We start from the raw sequence: 17,953 nt of genomic DNA, 5'->3' as shown, positions 1-17,953 counted from the left end.
TAAATGGGTGAGAGCCACATAAGTCTCTAAGAAATTTTTATGATACACTTGAGGCTGATTTTCTGCACACAATCACACATATTTTAACATAATGTGGAGGACATCAATGATAATTATTTGGTTGAATTACGAGTGCAGAATTAGTGAAATGCAGTGTAACGAAAGCTATGAGAGAGCCTCTCCAGTATTTCAGGAAGAGAAAAGCAGTAAGAGAACGAGCATGTTTTGGTTTATCCGTAACATGTACAGGAATATTCTGAATAGATGTACACTATATGGAGCATTTAAACTTCTTTTTGGAATCAAGGCTTTACCAGAATAATTACCTTAATCTGTTATTACCTAAAGTTTTGAGAAAGATGGGTTCCCTATCAAAAAGCAACACTTTGATGCTGCGCTGATTTAGTGCTTTGGGATCAACTTTAGGTGTGACCAGCTGTGAATGTGTGCAACAAGTCAATTAAATTGACTAGAATTTATAGACTGTGCTGGTGACATCATTGGATGCACCTGTAGCAGGTCTATAAATAGATGCGCCACAGGTACATCGTCAGATCTTTTGTCTTCAGATCATTCTGTTTGTGTTGTGCTTCTTGACTGTCAGAACCTTCTACTTTCCTCTGTTAGGAGTTAGAATTGTTAGGCAGTGCACAGAAACCTTTCTCTTTTCTTTAAAAAAAAAAAAGAAGAAAAAGAATGACTAAACAAAGCAAGCAGTGTGTGTACGCTCTATGGCTGAAATGGACATACACTAGTTTTGTTTTGTGTGTTTGGGGGAAGAGCATGCTGCTCTTATGATGCAATCTGTTTAATGTCAAAATGCTTCGTCTAGCTTACTTCCAGGAGCCAGCTCCCACTCTTTCATCGTGGGGCTCTCGCATAGATCTGGCTGAGGAGCGAGAGACAGGTCCGTCACTATCGCTCGCGCTCTCCCCAGATCCAGTTGATCCTTCTCGTAAGCCTAAAGCATGCTTCGGCGACTCTTCAGTTCACGAGGGGGACGCTGAACCTCTGAACATTCCACACACAATAATAAAGCGGCTGAGGAATTACTCGAGGTTGTTACTCGGGCTGTGGCCAGACTAGAGTTAGACTTGCCACACGAACAAGAGACCCACAAATGCTCCAAACTAGAAGAGAGATTTCTGTCTGGTGGCCAAAAAGAAAAAAGAAAAAAGAAAAAGAAGAAACGTTATATCAGTCCCTTCCTTTCTTTTATGACCTCCATGACGAGCTCTCTCTTTCATGGAGGAAACCTTATACTTCCTGTGTCTTCGTGTCCTCGGCTTCGACATATTCGACTATCATGTGTGCCGAGGCACGGGGGTATTCAGTGATGCCGCCGGTAGAAGAGACATTTGCAGGTTATCTCTCGCCTTGCTCGGCATCATCACTAAAGAGACCCACTCTCCCCACAAAGCCGTGCAGGACCACCTCCACACTTGTGGGGAAGGCTTAACAGGCAGCAGGTCAGGCTGGTGCTGCCCTGCACACTATGGGAGTGTTAAAGGCATACCAGTCTGATCTGTTGAGTGACCTGAGTGCGGACACCACGGTCGATGCCCCGGTTTTCCCTCTCGATGCCCCGGTTTCGCCTTCTGGCTTATTTGGTGATGCTATGAATGTAGTTATCACCAGGATCCAGGAGGCAAAAAGCCATGAAGAAGCCTTCGGCAATTCCTTCCTCGCCGCACTCAGGGGGAGGGGCCATCGGCCACCCAGCCCCTAGGCCAAGGTTGCACTGTTCGTCAGTATCACCAACTACTAGGTCTCATTGCAAATGAGACCATTTCAGTTGTGGCTCAAAGCCAGGGGATTTCATCCAAGGGCCAATCCCCTAGGCTGATAAGGGTTACGGGCCGTGTGCTACGTACCCTTTCTATGGGGTTAAGACCCAGGTTCCTTACTTTGGGTCCCATTGTAGGTGTGTCTTGCCGTCGCAGGTTGCTAATGACAGATGCCTCCCTGACGGGATGGGTAGCGGTCTTAAGTGGTCGTCCAGCTCAAGGTGAATGGGAGGGTCGTCAGCTCGATTGTCACATTAACTGTCTCGAGCTGATGGCTGTATTTCTGGCCCTTAAATACTTCCACCCCGAGGTAGTGGAACAAATCTGGTTGAGATTTTACTGAGCAGAAGTGGACCTCTTCGCCTCCCAACAGACAGCGCAATATACCCTCTACTTCTCTCTGAGTCACACCTAAAGTTGTTCCCAAAGCACCAAATCAACGCAGCATATCATTCCGCTTTTCAGGGAACTGGGGTTACATTTAAGTAACCCAAGATTCTCTTTTATAAAATCATCAGTAGGTAGAGCTCTGGTAACTTTATTGAATGCATGCATGGGAATTCTTATGTGTGAATCGTGGAGGGAATTTTCTTTGATATTCATTGTATTCTTGTAATTTTATAGATATTTAAAGGTGAATTGCAAGTAAAATGATGGCATATTTGTTGCCGTTCACAGTTCTAACAACACTAAATATTGCTGACAGACAGCCTAGCATGGCTTGGTGGGTATTTAATGAAAAAACATGTTGGTTATGATCTAAGTGAATGTAAACAGGCAGTAAAAAAAAAATCTGTGCATGAAGCCTTTCAGTGTAAATGTAATGTTTATTTATTTATTTATTTGCAGTGCAAATTAAAAAAATTTAATGAAAGTCTCTCAATCCTTCTTATCATTCCCCACCAATTCAGAATCGGGAGTCAAGACAGTGAAGTAGAAATCTGTATATTACAGACTCTAATCTTGATGAGCTCTGGCATGAGGGATTACTGTACAAAGACATCGTAAGCGATGTCAGGAGAATACTTACTCATAAACATAAACACACACACACACACACACACACACACACACACACACGTCACTGCATCAAAGGCTGCAGATGGCTTGTCATATATACAAAGGTAGAACGCACCAAGCAGGAAATGGGAATTATAACCAGACAGCAAACAACAAACTGAGCCTTGGAATACATCAGACAGACTCTCAAAACTACTGGAGGGGGGAAGAGTGATAGAGTACTCTTCACAAGCATGGATGTGAAGAAGGAATACATAAAATGAACAGGATGGCACTATCATAAGCTATTTCCATACTGTCATAACTTCAGACCAGGCAGCCAAGAGTAAAATAATTAATAAAATTCGCTAGTGGATCACTTTTTCATCTGTCTGGGTTCCGGAAGTATTTTCCCCATTAACTTTTTCCATAGACTTTTCATAAAATCCTTCATAAAAGATTTGTAAGCGATGAACCAAAGCAAACAGCTCCAAGGTAAATCACAACATCACAAACGTTGTTTTGAGGCAAAGAAGTATTTGAAAATCTGACAAAAATGCAAAGTTGCAAAACTGATGGCTTCAATAGAAGCATATACCATCGATGAACAACCTCGGAGCTCATGGTAGGTCTGTCTTTAAAGTTTTAAATTTATTGTTGAAAATCAATTTGTCTATGGAAACATTTTTGAGATTTTTATTTCCGCCACCAGAATGTAGTGCTCTATTAACGAAAAGAAAATATAAAAGATACTAATATTTTGTGAATATTAATTACGGACAAATGTGACCAGTGAATGTCAGTGTGGGGTCAGCCAAACATTTAACAATTTAAAAGTTTCCTTTCACATTTGGAAATAAAATCAAAAGGTCACTCGCTTCTCTCAGTCTAGTCTATTAAAAATTTTGAACAATCTTATCATCACACTAATTTGTTGCTACCACAACTGTACTGAAATTGTCCAAACATGATGCAAACATTCACTTAAAACATTGTAACAAGGTTCAAATGGGGAAAGAAGGAGGCAGGAACCGGCTGAAGAGTCAAAGTAATATTTTAATAAGAACTTAAACAAAAAGACACAAAACATAAACGCACACATGGCAGCTGCGTGTGGCTCTCTCTCTCTCTCTGTGTCTCTCTCTCTCTCTCTCTCTCTCTCTCTCTCTCTCGAACTGCTGCATTCCGCTGCACTTATCCCTGTCCTCGGCTGATTAGCCCGACTGGGAGACGGGTATGCGTAGTCACGGCCTGGCCCCACCCTCCTCCTCATCACACTCCTCCCTCCTTTGCCTCAGGCTGGGGAACGCCTGGCATGACACCCCCCCCCCCACACACACACCTTTCTTGGCCCCACCTTTTCCCCGCTTCTCTAGGGCTGGGGAGGGTGACGAGGGGAGGGGAAAACAAAACAAAAAATAGAGGAAAGGGAAAGGGCAAGGCAGAGTGACAGTGTGTGTGAGAGAGAGAGAGAGAGAGAGAGAGAGAGAGAAACTTGCTCGCCGGTTCCCAGACACGCCATCGCCTGGGCCTCAATCCCTCCTCCACCCTCTGGCGGATGGCAGCCTCTCCTCCCCAAGCGAACCAGAGCCAGTCCTCCGACCCCTGGTGGATGGAACACCCCTCCACGTTTTGGCGGCAGGTAGGGAACTCCTCCACCCCTGGCAGTGGCTCCACCATTCCAGGCGGCCGGCAGCGAGCCCTCCTCCCCTCATGGACAGCGGCCGTTCCTCCACCTCCAGGTGGCCGGCAGCAACTCCTCCGTCCCCCGGCTGCTCCTTGGGTGGATGCCAGTGGCGAGGACTCCACGACAGCACATCCCTCCTCCTTCCCGGGCTTCGGCACCAATATAACATGGTTAAGGTTGGGAAAAGAGGAGGTGGGAACCGGCTGAACACTCAAAGTAATATTTAATTTAAACAAAAAGACACAAGTGTAAACACACTTGGCAGCTGCATGTGGCTCTCTCTCGAACTGCCGCATTCCGATGCAATTATCCCTCTCCTCGGCTGATTAGGGGGGCTGGGCGTGCGCAGTCAAGGGCCGGCCCTGCCCTCCGCCTCGTCACAAACATCTTGTACCCAGATTTTATTTTTTTAATTCTGAAAGACCTCTATAGTAACTGGGTGCCACTTCTGCTATGGAATGAACTTAGTGTAGGAAATGGAAAACCCTAAGTGGAGCTGAAGTGGAGTGATTACAGAGTGCTTGATGCGGGGAGGGGAAATTGCTGTTGCTCCACTCCACTGACATACTCTGACTTTTATACAATAAAACTTCGGCATTTATTGGTTCTGACAGTTAAGACACAACTATAAATAAAATGAGGTATTCTTAATAAGGAAAATTAATGTATATAGCTTTATTTGGTCACCTGCCACATTGAATGTTCTTTAGTATGAATTAACATGGACTTTAGTCACTGTACCTCAAGTGCTTCCCAAATCCAGAATATTGTGACTTTTCCATAAGTCTACAACATGAATGAGTGTATAGTTTCTGTAATCACATTTTTACGGTAGGTGGAAAGACTGACCTTATGGAAACTGCCATAGAACATTTTCTTAATTTCGGATCCTTCGAAAGCCACAGTTTGAAAATCTCCCTTGTAGTCATGATTGAAGAAGGTTAATGTTTTACCTCCATCTGAAGGTAGAAAGCAAAACAGAATCAAGTTAGATATTACAACTTTTGAGCAAAATCTTTTTTTAAAAACATCTATTTGTTACAAAAACCGAAATCACCAAGTTAAATAATATACTACAGTAGATTATCTAAAAAATATATATATATTAGGTATGCTGGAACTGCATGGGGACATATAAAGTGTCATTCTTACTATCCAGGAGAATGCCAACCAGTGGCTTATTGTTTTTGTCGAGTATTTCCCACAATGCAAAAGGCTCCTGAGGAGTTTCAGGCAGTATGCGGAAGATCACTGTTATCGTGTAGTCAGATGGAAGGCCTTCAGGATGTAGATACCTATGAACATGAATACATATATAAATATTTTTGGGACTTACCAAAGAAGACTATCTAGAGTTGTGCTTTTTATATCTTAAAGACCAAATGTTCATACAAAATATCTTGAAAAACTTTATTTTGTATCTTTTCCTAGGTCCAAAATACTACACTCACTGAGCACTTTACACTATGGTCCTAATAAAGTGCCCGGCATAGTTTTCTGCTGTTGTAGCCCATCCGCCTCAAATTTCGACAAGTTGTGCATACTGAGATGCTAGTCTGCTCACAAAAAGTTTACAGAGTGGTTATTTCAGTTACAGCTTTTCTGTTAGCTTGAAACAGTCTGGCAATTCTCCATTGACCTCTTTCATCAACAAGACATCTGCAGAACTGCCACTCACTGGATGATTTTTGTTTTTGGCACCATTCTGAGTAAACTCTAGGGACTGTTCTGAGTGAAAATCTCAGGAGATCAACAGTTACAGAAATACCTAACCACCTGGCACCAACCATCATACCACGGACGAAATCACTTAGATAATTTTTTTTTATAGTTGTTGTGAACATTAACTTAAGCTCCTGACCCGTATCTGAATTATTTTCTGCATTGCACTGCTGCCACACGATTGGCTGATTAGATAATCACATGAGTAAGTAGGTGTACAGGTCTTCCTAATAAAGTGCTCAGTAAGTGTATATTCCAAAAATCTGCTAGGTCATTTTTTATTGTTTGGATGCTCAAGTATTCATTTGGGTGCCCAAACTTTTTTAGAGAATGATTAAAATAATTAATTTAATTTAATAATTAAATACATTTTTTAAGTCTTCAGCCTTTTTCAGGCCAAGAACCCCTTTGTAGATTGAATTCTTGATGCAGAAAAATTTTGTTTCTATCACATACCACTAATGGATAAATGTGAACTGTATCCAGAATGCTGCCATTGCCCTTTGAGTCATTGGCCTTGCTCATAATCACCACTGAGATATCATAATAACAGCATTGCAGTAATACAGTAATTTCTAGCCCTCTGAGTCCAATTTAATGTGAGGCTATGGTTTGTGAGATTTACAGGAAAGGAGACCCTCATGTTGAAACTCTTTTCTGTAATAACAACATTCCCCCCGAGCACAGGAAGGTGAAGACTAATCTAAATATTATCACATGCTAGGGAGGAGGCAGAGGGTCACTGCTTAGGGGAGCAGGCACAGAAGCCTGATAGCTCTTTACTTTAATCTGTTCCTGCTCACTAAAACCACTTCTTCTAGATTTGATTACATTTGAACTATATTATGCTTCTGATTTGACAGGTGACATGTTACAGCTTTTGCAAATTGTTCTCATTTCAGATCTTTTCAATTGATTGTGGTGGTGAACTTTCTTACATATACAGTGCACAAAAAACACACCTGGTAGGCTGGGAGATGAGTGCATCCTTGTGCAGCCTGTAACAGGGGAAGCTGTTGAAGGTTCCAGGCTCCATTGAGACACCTTGCACACTGCTGTAGCGCTTCTCAACCAAACCAAACATCTCCATCATTCGGAAGCCTGCAAGGGACAGCATATTAATGAAACTAATCTACACTGTTAAAATGTTTTGTCAGGTGATTAAAATTGTTTTAATGTGGTAACATCTAAATTGACTGGCTTTATTCAAGTTAAAAAATATTGCTTATTATGACTATGACTTTTTTACTTTAGTTACATAAGTTGTTTTTGATGGTGTCAAAGGTTTCATTAAGTTCAAATAATTAATTAAGGTCACAACTGCATGTATCGACGTTTTACCCACCTAGTCTCATATAATGAACATTACTCTTACTACATTACAAAACTGAGTTTTACCTGCCACTTTCTACATTTTGCTGCACTAGATTAACACTAGAGGCGCTACAACAACTGAGTGTTTTATTAGCTTTCCACAAATCATTGGTACTATGGCTGATTATATAAACACTTATTTTTCACACTATTATTCACACCCTGCTATGTTATTATATCAAAACACTTTTACTCTAACACATTATTTGAAAAACGGTACATTTTAAGGCTTGTATTACAGACCCACCAACATTTACACACTTATTCCAATGTGATTAACTTCAACGATAGCTCACATGATAGAGTGTTGGGTTTTGGACATGGAGACAGAGTCTGGAGCCCAGCCAATGACGCTTGAAACAAAAGTGAAAGTGAAGCGAATGTGCCATACAAGCAACACAATATGGCATGGTTGCTTCAGCAAATGTGCTTTTCATGTCGAATTTGATTTTACTATTGGTCAAGTTTAAGTCTTGGTTTTATGTTAGGACGCATGCAGTGCATGCATTTACTTAATTAAATCATGTTCTTTTGAAGTTTGCTAATCACATTAGGTCATATCACGATTCCCATCTTTCTGCCCTCAAATTTAAGACCTCTTTAGATGATAATTAAGACTTTTGTTGTATAATTTAAGATATTAATAATTTTTATGACCTGAAATTTGGGAAAACTGAATTTAAGACATTTTAAGTCTTTTTGAGGATCCATGGGAACCCTGAATTGAAAAGAAATGAATACTGCAATGATAATATGTGAAAGAGTGATGAAGATGTGTGAGATAACACGATTAAAGCATGTTTTTGTTTCTTCTTCATTTCAAGACCTACATCCAACTACCCAAATAATGATGTGGATGATAATAATGATGGTAATGGAGGATAATGTGACACTACACAATTCCTAATTAAGCAAAGGCATTGTTAAACACTGACAGTGGAATGAATAGGCCTAATTCTTTGAATAAATCCTCTGATCCTATCCAGTGCAATGGCAATGTGAGCTGTGTCAGGGTTAATGTGAATGAAGAGCATGAATTGTTGTCTTACCTGCTAAAGTGTTCCCACTCATTAACACTGAAGGGCAAGCTGTAGGGAAAAGAACAGAGTACAAAACTAATCAATCCTCCAAAAACAAAATATGTTTTTGATAATGATATGTTACATAATGATAGTTTACATAATGTTATCAAATTCTAACAGTCCATTATTCAAAATAAATATATTTGAAACATCGTTGGACTTGAGGCAGACTTGAGGCATAATTGACAACTGATTTCAGAATCAGAAAGAACTGAAAGTACTTGATTAGTACCAAAAATAATGGTGTTGAATAACTACAGAATCTCAGAAGAAAAATGTGCCATTACTAAATAAACTGAATGTTAACTAGCAACTGTCACACATGTAATGTCTTCCACGGCACTGTAACATTCAACATCTGTGAATGTTTAAAATTATATTTGGATGGTAAATAACAATTACCACATAATAACATTTCGTTTCCATTTAGTACAAGCATATGCAGCTCAATTATTTTAATGTTGCTAGTTGGCTCGCAACAAACCAACAGAAATTGGTTATTTTAAGTCTAAGAATAAACAAGCCTGTTAAAGCTTGACATATTTAGACTTAATTTACACTTTTTTTAATCATTATGTGTGACATGACTTGATACTCATGGGTTTGGACAGTTTGAGATTTAACTTTAAAATATGTGCACCATCTCCACTTGCCCCTGCCATTAAATAAACCTGATATAAATCATTAATCACAGGAAATTAATGTCTCAAACTAATCTAAATGTCTTGCAAGTATAACACTACATATAAATGATAGTTCTGTAGAACTCTTCACAGTACACTTATAGCAGATTTTTGTGAAATGTCAATGGGACTTACTGGCAGTCGCAGCTTCACAAACAAAAGTTATGAGCTGTTCTTCAATTTTCTTGAAAGCATCCAAATCGTCAACAAAGAACACATGTCTCTCGCTAGGTTTGCTGGCAATGTTCACCAGCTCCCCGTAGTCAGCATCGGCAAAGCCAATGGCAAAGATGATGTAACCTACAGAGAAATGAGGAAAGATCATGTTTATTATAGTACTTAAAGTTCTATTTTTAACATGATAGAAACAACCAAAACTCTAAGAGGATGTCTTTCGTACACTGGTGTTTATGAAACACTAATTGCATACTGTATTAAATGAAAATAACTAACGTGAGTAAATGATGACACAATTTTCTTTTTTGGGTGAAATATCCCTTTGTCCCAAACCACAATGACTTTCTTTTTTCGGTGGAACACAAAAGGAGATGTTAGGCCGAATTACAGCCTCAATAATGATGTAAAAATTACAGTCATTATTCATTCTCACTGTATGGAAAAAAGATGCAGTGAAAGAGAAAGGTGACTGAGGTTGTCATTCTCACATAAGGGTGAGTAAATTATGACAGAATTCAAATTTTTGGTTGAATTATTCCTTTAATATGTAGAATGTTGGAAAGCTAGTGTTTAGTACACGTCTCTAAAGAACAAAACTGAATACAGCCACTGAAAATCCCACTCACCCTCCATCTGCATCTCCTTGGAGATCTTGTTGACATCATCCTGTGACCGTCCGTCCGTGAGCACCACTAGCACCTTAGGAATGCCCCTCCTCACTCCAGCATCCTCAGTAAAGATGGCCTCCTTAACATGTTTAATGGCTCGGCCTAAATAAAGAGTCATAACAATGGTCATGCCAAGAGTAGGATTTATGCAGCTTAAAGGAGCCTAGAAAGCCTGCAAAGTGATGGATTTTACAGGAACTCTAGCATCCTGAAAATAGGATTTGTGTTTGCCAGAGAGACATATTTTGCTAAAATATCATGCCAGTACCTGCAATGAGAGATTTCTGGATATATAAATAACTATATATGGTCCTCTAATTTAATTGGGCATGTGGCGCTCCACAAGTGCTGATATTTTGTATAACATCACTGAGGCGTTTCACTGTGTTGTATCACTCTGCATGCCTGTTTTTGCTGCATTCAGACAACTTGATCACACAGGAAGTCATGTGTTGTTTCAGAGAGTTCCAATACCCTATAGGATCGACCACATTATGCTGACTTACTGACAAGCAGCATCTCCATCAGACATTTTAGCATCGGCTCCTGTGTGCTTAACTTCCCTTGTGGCGCAACTAAAGGTGTGTTAAACTAAATGTGTGTTGCATCAGCAGCATGGGAGACCTGGGTTCAGATCTCGCTTTAAAACTAGGAAATAATCACGTTTGCATAATCAGTGACGAGTGCGATTCTGAAGTTGCATTTTACCTCTAACATTACATTTTTACTCCGCTGATGGTGGGGTTTGTGTTGGGGGGTTCAGTTTATAAAACATGCATTCCACAACCTGTACAGCTGAAACAAATTAATCAAAATAACATCAAAATTGTGATATGGTCATATGTGACTATTAAACCACACACTTAGCTCATGATGTTTTGAGGTTCAAATGCATTGTGAAAGCAAACAGCTGCAGCTTCACACATTTACACAATTCCAAACATTTGTTACCACCAGTTATTTTACAAATCAAAAAGCAAAATATTATCACAGATAAGTAACACAATTAGAGGACAGGGCTTCACCAGATTTATACTGAGAAATATTATTATTTTAACCTGAAATGTAAGCAATTTTGGAATTTGACACACGTCACATAGACTACTTTAATTATATTTGTGGCAGAGGGCGGGGCCGGGTGGTGATTCTACACACCTGGTCCCTTGTCAGGCTAATCAAGCCTCCGAGAGGGATAATGGCTGACTGCGGAAGATGGTGCTGAGAGAGAGATAGTTTAAGTGGATGTCCGTCGTGTGTGTTTGTGTCTTTTGTTTAAGTTTATCATTAAACTATTATTTATGTCTAAATCCCTTTACAATACTTTTGTACTTTGTAGGTTTAAAAGTGAGTCATTATCAACTGACATTGTATTGTGTTTGTGTTTTGTATAAAAAAAGAAAGTCTTTTGGACATGGATTTTGGATGACATGCGGGTGCATAAATCATTGAACAATTTTTGGGTAAACTATTCCTTTAATACCTGTTTAAATACATTTTCATATTACCATTAGAATTACATAAAATGTTGCATTGTATTTTTCTTGTATGAACATTGCACAACCTGTCATGGTCTAAAATCGTATAATTTGATGCTTGGAAAAAATGCCATGTCTTTTAGCATATTCGCCACATGACACTTAAGGTTGTAATAGTTTTCCGACTCTTTGGTTTGGCTATAAAATATCTCCACAGGAGAAGTGTTTTCTTAATGAGTACTATTTTTAAGCTCACAATGTGCCAGGTATTTAGCACTAAGTAAGAAAAACCAAACTCCTGATAAAAACAATCTTCAAGAAATTTTTTCCATGACACATTCCAGGCTTCAGTCCCCACAGGCTTGAACTGTAGGATCTAATGAGCTGCAAACTCCCCCTTTCAATTTTTTGTCATTTTTACCAACTTGGCACTGCGGCTGAAAGACATCAGCTTCTCATTTCTAATTTGCATGTCTAATCTCTCTGTAATGTCTCAGGTTCCCCTGGATGAGTGAGTATTAGGCACTACAAAAGCAGCACTCTGAATAAATATGGCTGGGTGTGTGAGATCCTGCGTTTTGGCGATATATTGCAGCAAATTTAACAAGGGGACCCTGTGGCTATGCCTGACTGACTTCAGAAGCTGTCTGTTTCTCTTTCTGGCTTGTCTGCGGCTCCTGTCAGAGGGAGACAAATGACGGACTAAGTAAGCAGATGGCGGCGCTGTGTGAAGTGTGAGTTATTTTGTTTTAAAACCACATTAGAACAAAAGGATTTAGGCAGGGGACTGGAGCTGTGGCCTGCTGTGGCCTCAAGTTGATGGCGACATTGGCACTGTCGTTTGATTGACAGATGAGTGAGACTTCATAACTACATAATCAATCAAATGTGTGCATTGATTGGTCTTTTAATTTAAGTTTGAGTGTTTTGGCTAATGCCTTTAGCTCTTAACTGACTCAAATAAAGTGAGACTAGTTAGTTGAAATCAACTAGCACCTTCAGAGCATAGCAATTGACACATTTTTAATGGACCAATGAGCAAATTAGTGTCAAGGTTGGACACACATTTTTAAGAATTGGATGCCTTTCAATTCATGAGTTGGGGTTATAATTTGAATTTGATTGGCTACTCCCCACAAAATGTTGAATTTGAATTACAGAAAGAGGATTTTACTAAATTTTAATTCAAAGAAATGCATTCATTCACACAACAGAAGAATTTCATTAGTCCAACACAAACTTTGCGAGAAAACAAAGAACTGCATCATTAATTTTGACAAATTAATCCTATTTTTCCCTAATATGTAGAATACTTTATTATACATCTTTCTCTAAACTAAAAATTTAAATCCTGTTAAAACTTTATAACGCCATCAAAACAGATCTGAATATTGCTATACAGGAACATAAAACGCAATATTATTTTCAGATAAATAAAAAAAAATAAATACTGACATTGGAATCTATTTATTGTATTAAATATTGAGCTATAACCACATGTAATAATAATAAATATACAACAGTTAGTTCTGGCCCTCAAATCTGATTAGACGAGAGATGTTCCATGAGCTCTGATGGTCTGACACCATCAGTACTTGGATGCTTCACTGTGTGTGTATCACTCCGCTTGTGTGGAAGAGTAGTGCATATGTGTTAAGTTACTGTATAAGTGTATCTTACATGTATTTTTTATTTTATTTTTAGACATTACATATGTTAGCCAGCAGGTGGTGGAAAAAGATCATTTTAGTCTGTAATATGAGTAGTTGGTGACATTGAAGTGAATCTATCAGTCATTGTTTACATAGAACAGTGTTCTGTGATCGCTCGTATTACTACTACTACACAACTACAGCTAGAAAATAGCTTTAAACCACTTTAAACGAACAACTTCAGCATTATGGCTCATCACAGCTGAGAGACACAAAAGACAGATTAATTACACAACTCATTACTTATCTCTTACTGGAGTTTCCACATAAGAGACAAAGTACTGTTCAAAATGGCGGAGGACATTGCAGTTTCTATAGTGAAAGATTATTTCACAGGCTACTGCGAAATAGGAAGAATTACCCCCGTTTGGATGGCTATTTTTCCACTGAGAAAGCTGATCTTCAGAAAGCTGACAGCATCTCTGCTTAGGTGTGGCAACAGGTGATAACACATGCTCTCTCTCTCTCTCTCTCACTCTCTCTCACTCTCTCTCACACAAACACACTCACTCACATCTATCCTTGTTTATCCAATAACTTGTTCACAAGCCGTGAAACTATTTCTAAGTGACATTTTTAAATTACTAATGGAGGCTTGGACGCATCATTTGTTTTGAACCAGCAACGGCAGATTCTACCTCGTCACGTAATAAAGCAGTTCCATGCACAAATGCTCTTTTTATGAATGTACTCAGTTTCTTAATTTTAAAAAATTTACTTGTTCATTGATCTATTGTATATAAGCAATATCACACTCGCAATCATGCTATATGGCCCTAAATCAGCACTGCTGTGATTACCTACGGCACTCTCGTCCTGCGGCCGAATCACAGCAGTGCTGATGTAGGGCCATATCGCACTCTTGCTCGTGTGATATTGCTTAAAAATGTTTAGCAGAAAATTCCACAGTCCATTAAATCTTCAAAAGTGTTAAAATTAATAAGAATTAAAACATCACTCTCAATTCAATTGTTTAAATAAAAGGGATAGTTCAACCAAAAATGAAAAGTCTGTCTTCTTTTACTCATTCTCATGTTGATCCAAACCCATATGACATACGGGTTTGTTCCAAACCCGTATGTCATATGGAACACAAAAGATGTTAGACAGCATGTAAGTCTCAGTCACCATTCACATCTTTTTTTTTCCTCCAATACAATGAAAGTGAATGGTGACTGAACATTCAGTAGAACATCTCCATTTGCATTCCAGTAAAGAAAGTCATATGGATTTGGAACAGCATAAACCGTTGGTGAGTAAATGATGACCAAATTGATTTTTTGGGGGGTTAAATGTTCCTTCAATGTCATTTAAAACTACCATAAACTTGAAACTCTGAAAATAATGCTAGTAAAAACAACACCATCCCATTAAAATATATTTCAAAACCATTTTAGAGGAGCATGCAGACCTTCTTAATACTCAGAACTCACATTTAGTTTTTCAGGTTTAACACACTGAAAGAGGCCAATCACTCTGATCCTCCACCTACTCCTCTGCATATGAATGTATGAAAATGCAGGCGAGGGATTAGCCCTAATACTCCCAGAAAATAAATCATCCTCATGTTTCAAATGAGCAGCCAGCTAAAGCTGGGATGAATACAGTAAATGCACGGGGCTCATAATACCTGGATCACACATGGCCACACGCAGCTGCTATCACCAATGTGACACTGCACGAAAGACAGCAACAAAGGCCCACCCATAGCTCATTACTATGGAGAATATAAATTGCATGTGAAAATATATGCATATTTATATATGAGTCTGCCACATGGCTGCCATTCTTTCACCATGTGCAAGCCTTCCGAGCAGAAGCACAGAGACACCACCATGCTGTACTGCTCCTCAGTGAGATGGAAACGTGCCATTTCTATCAAATTCATGATCTGCAATTACATTCTTTGTCTACTATATCTCTTGCAAATAGGAGGTTAAAAACATATTTGTGAAAATAATTATGATTTGGTTGTGCTGGTAGTGTGAGTTAGGTGTTTGGTGAAGCTGGCTGACCAAGGAAATATAGATGGCTAAATAACATACTGTAGGAAGCCCATTGGGGACACTAGCATCCAAAACACAACATATTCTTGCAGTGGTAACTTTCACACTACAAATAATCTTTTTCTTAATCAGTATTTTTTGATAAAATATTGAAACATCCTTAAAACAAGATACATATACTTGAAAAAATTTAAAAGTGACGTCTTTGTTTATTTAAAGCCTGATTCAACCATACCAAGGTCTCTGACACTGTGTTTAAACTCACAGTTTTTGTGCATCATAGGAGCACTGTGGCAATTAAATAGCTCTGAATGTTGAGATACATGCCTGTCTTGGTATTTCCTCCCTTGTAGGTGATTCGCTGCACAGCGTCAAGTAGAGACTCCTTGTCACTATAAGACCTCAGCTTGAACTCAGTCCTGGCGTCATCACTGAACTGAGCAATGGCCACCTGTCAGTGGTAGAAAATAAGTAGACATTTAGCACACATTTAAAAGTGACATAATAAGGTACAACAGTGTTTAAATTTTTTTTTGAGGAAGATATGGAATTTCTTTTTTTTTATGATGGCATATATTTTCTATCATGCAGCACCCATTTACAAAATGTCATAAAAAACCTAAGGTAGAATATTATAAAATATTTCACATTTTAAATAGAGGAATTCACTATAGGCATTTTATTCCCCCATATTTTAAATTTCTAGGGCATTTTTGTCACTTTTAGTGGTATTTTTGTCCAGAGTCCTGGTTAATTTCACTTCTTGCAGGAACAGTCCTCCTGGAGCTACCTGAGGTTAAGTGTCTTGCTCAATGACAAAATTGTGATGGTACATTGACTGCCCCTCTGGGATTTAAACCTACAATATAATCTTTTGATATATTTGATATATAATTAGGATACACCCAGGGGTTAAATTGAGATTTTTGAGAAAGGTTAAATACAATACAATGATACTCAATACTGCTGTTGGGCCTTGATGAAGATCTTATGAGCCCTGGGCTGACATGTCTAGACAAAGACTATTTTTATCTAATGCTTTCTCAGGGGACTGGGTTAAATGCCAGGCAATGTGGTCTCCAGCCCAGAATAGCAATTCCCATAATTCTTCAGTCCCACTAACAAGCACTGAGATGGGCAAAAAATACACCTTTTTGAAGCAAACTAGACATTTTATATCATTAAACAGTTCCAGCACTACACGCGTATGCGTATTATTGAACAATCAAACTAAACAAAACAAATTTAACTAAACCAGATGATAAAAGTACTGAAATTGAGCCATTGTTAAGTCATTGTCATTCTTTTCAGTGCAGAACACTTCTTTTCAATGTGCAAAAGCTTTTTACAGATTCTGCCTGGTACAATTAAAGGGATAGTTCGTCCAAATATTAAAATTCTCTCATAATTTACTCAGGCTCATGCCAATCCAGATGTGTATGACTTGCTTTCTTCTGAACACAAACAAAGATTTTTAGAAGAATACCTCAGCTCTTTAGGTCCATTAAATGCAAGTGAATGGTGGCAAGAACTTTGAAGCTCCAAAAAGCATATAAATGCAGCATAAAATTAATTCCTACAACTCCAGTGGTTAAATCCATGGCTTCCTATATGACAAGTGTGGGTGAGAAACAGATCAATATTTAAGTCCTTTTAAACTAATTCTCCTCCCTGCCCAGCAGGTGGTGATATGCACGAAGAATGTGAATTGCTAGAAACAAAAGTATAATTTGAAAGTTAGTTGAAAAAGTATTGAAAAGTATAATCTGTTTCTCACGCATAGCTATCATATCACTTATGAAGCCATGGATTTAACCACAGGAGTTTTATGGATTACTTGTACGCTACCTGTACGTGCCACCATTCACATACATTGTGTTGACCTTCAGAGCGGAGATATTCTTTTAAAAATATTTTTTTGTGTGCAGCAGAACAAAGAAAGTCATACACGCCTGTGATGGCATGAGGGTGAGTAAATTATGAGAGAATTTTCATTTTTGAGTGAACTATCCCTTTAAGAATTTTGCACTATTACTGCCAGCATAAAGTAGGTGGTAAACTGAATTTTATTTAATACAAACCATGTATGTTTTATATAAAAAATTTATTGATCATGGCTGCAGAAAATCATCAAAGGTTGATCAAATAATGTAGTAGACCATCATAACAGGCATACTATATCCAGACATTAGTGGTACAAACAATCGCAAAGAGCAGATTTAGAGACCTAGACTGTGTGGTGGAGTGACGCTGTACAGTCCTAGTTAAGTATGCCAGACTGGGGTAGTCTGCTGCATTCTCTACATTAACCTAGGACTCAGAACAGACCTGCAAGATTGGGAATTTACAGCATGCAAATGAGTTCTGCACAAAAATTCTGGGTGTGTTTGTGCTCTAACATAATTCGATAAAATTATGTAGACAGGGTGTGCAAATTAACAATGCTATCAGTGGGTTTTCTCAAACACACTTATACTTTTCTTGTGTTAATCCTAATGGATGTGCATCTGGCATCAAAAGATTGTGGTCATGCTTTATTTGTTAAATTTGTTATAAAAACAGCATTAGGTAGGCTGAATTT

General features: G+C 38.7%; 1 protein-coding gene across 4 annotated transcripts in view; it reads right to left on the bottom strand.

The window, feature by feature from the left end:
- Positions 1–17,953, bottom strand: part of LOC127656031 (collagen alpha-1(XIV) chain-like) — a 197,028-nt gene that overhangs the window by 54,006 nt on the left and 125,069 nt on the right. For all 4 annotated transcript variants that reach the window (XM_052144161.1, XM_052144159.1, XM_052144160.1 and 1 more), the window contains 7 exons: positions 15,700–15,823; positions 10,138–10,281; positions 9,470–9,634; positions 8,619–8,657; positions 7,158–7,296; positions 5,626–5,768; positions 5,323–5,432 (listed from right to left, as the gene is read on the bottom strand). In XM_052144161.1, coding sequence (XP_052000121.1) covers positions 5,323–5,432; positions 5,626–5,768; positions 7,158–7,296; positions 8,619–8,657; positions 9,470–9,634; positions 10,138–10,281; positions 15,700–15,823 — 864 coding nt within the window. The remainder of the gene's footprint in view (positions 1–5,322; positions 5,433–5,625; positions 5,769–7,157; positions 7,297–8,618; positions 8,658–9,469; positions 9,635–10,137; positions 10,282–15,699; positions 15,824–17,953) is intronic.

Source organism: Xyrauchen texanus, chromosome 15 (genome assembly GCF_025860055.1).
Source record: "Xyrauchen texanus isolate HMW12.3.18 chromosome 15, RBS_HiC_50CHRs, whole genome shotgun sequence".
NCBI classification, from domain to species: Eukaryota; Metazoa; Chordata; class Actinopteri; order Cypriniformes; family Catostomidae; genus Xyrauchen; species Xyrauchen texanus.
Note: the sequence above shows the minus strand (reverse complement) of the source record. Positions and strands in the feature narration are given on the sequence as shown.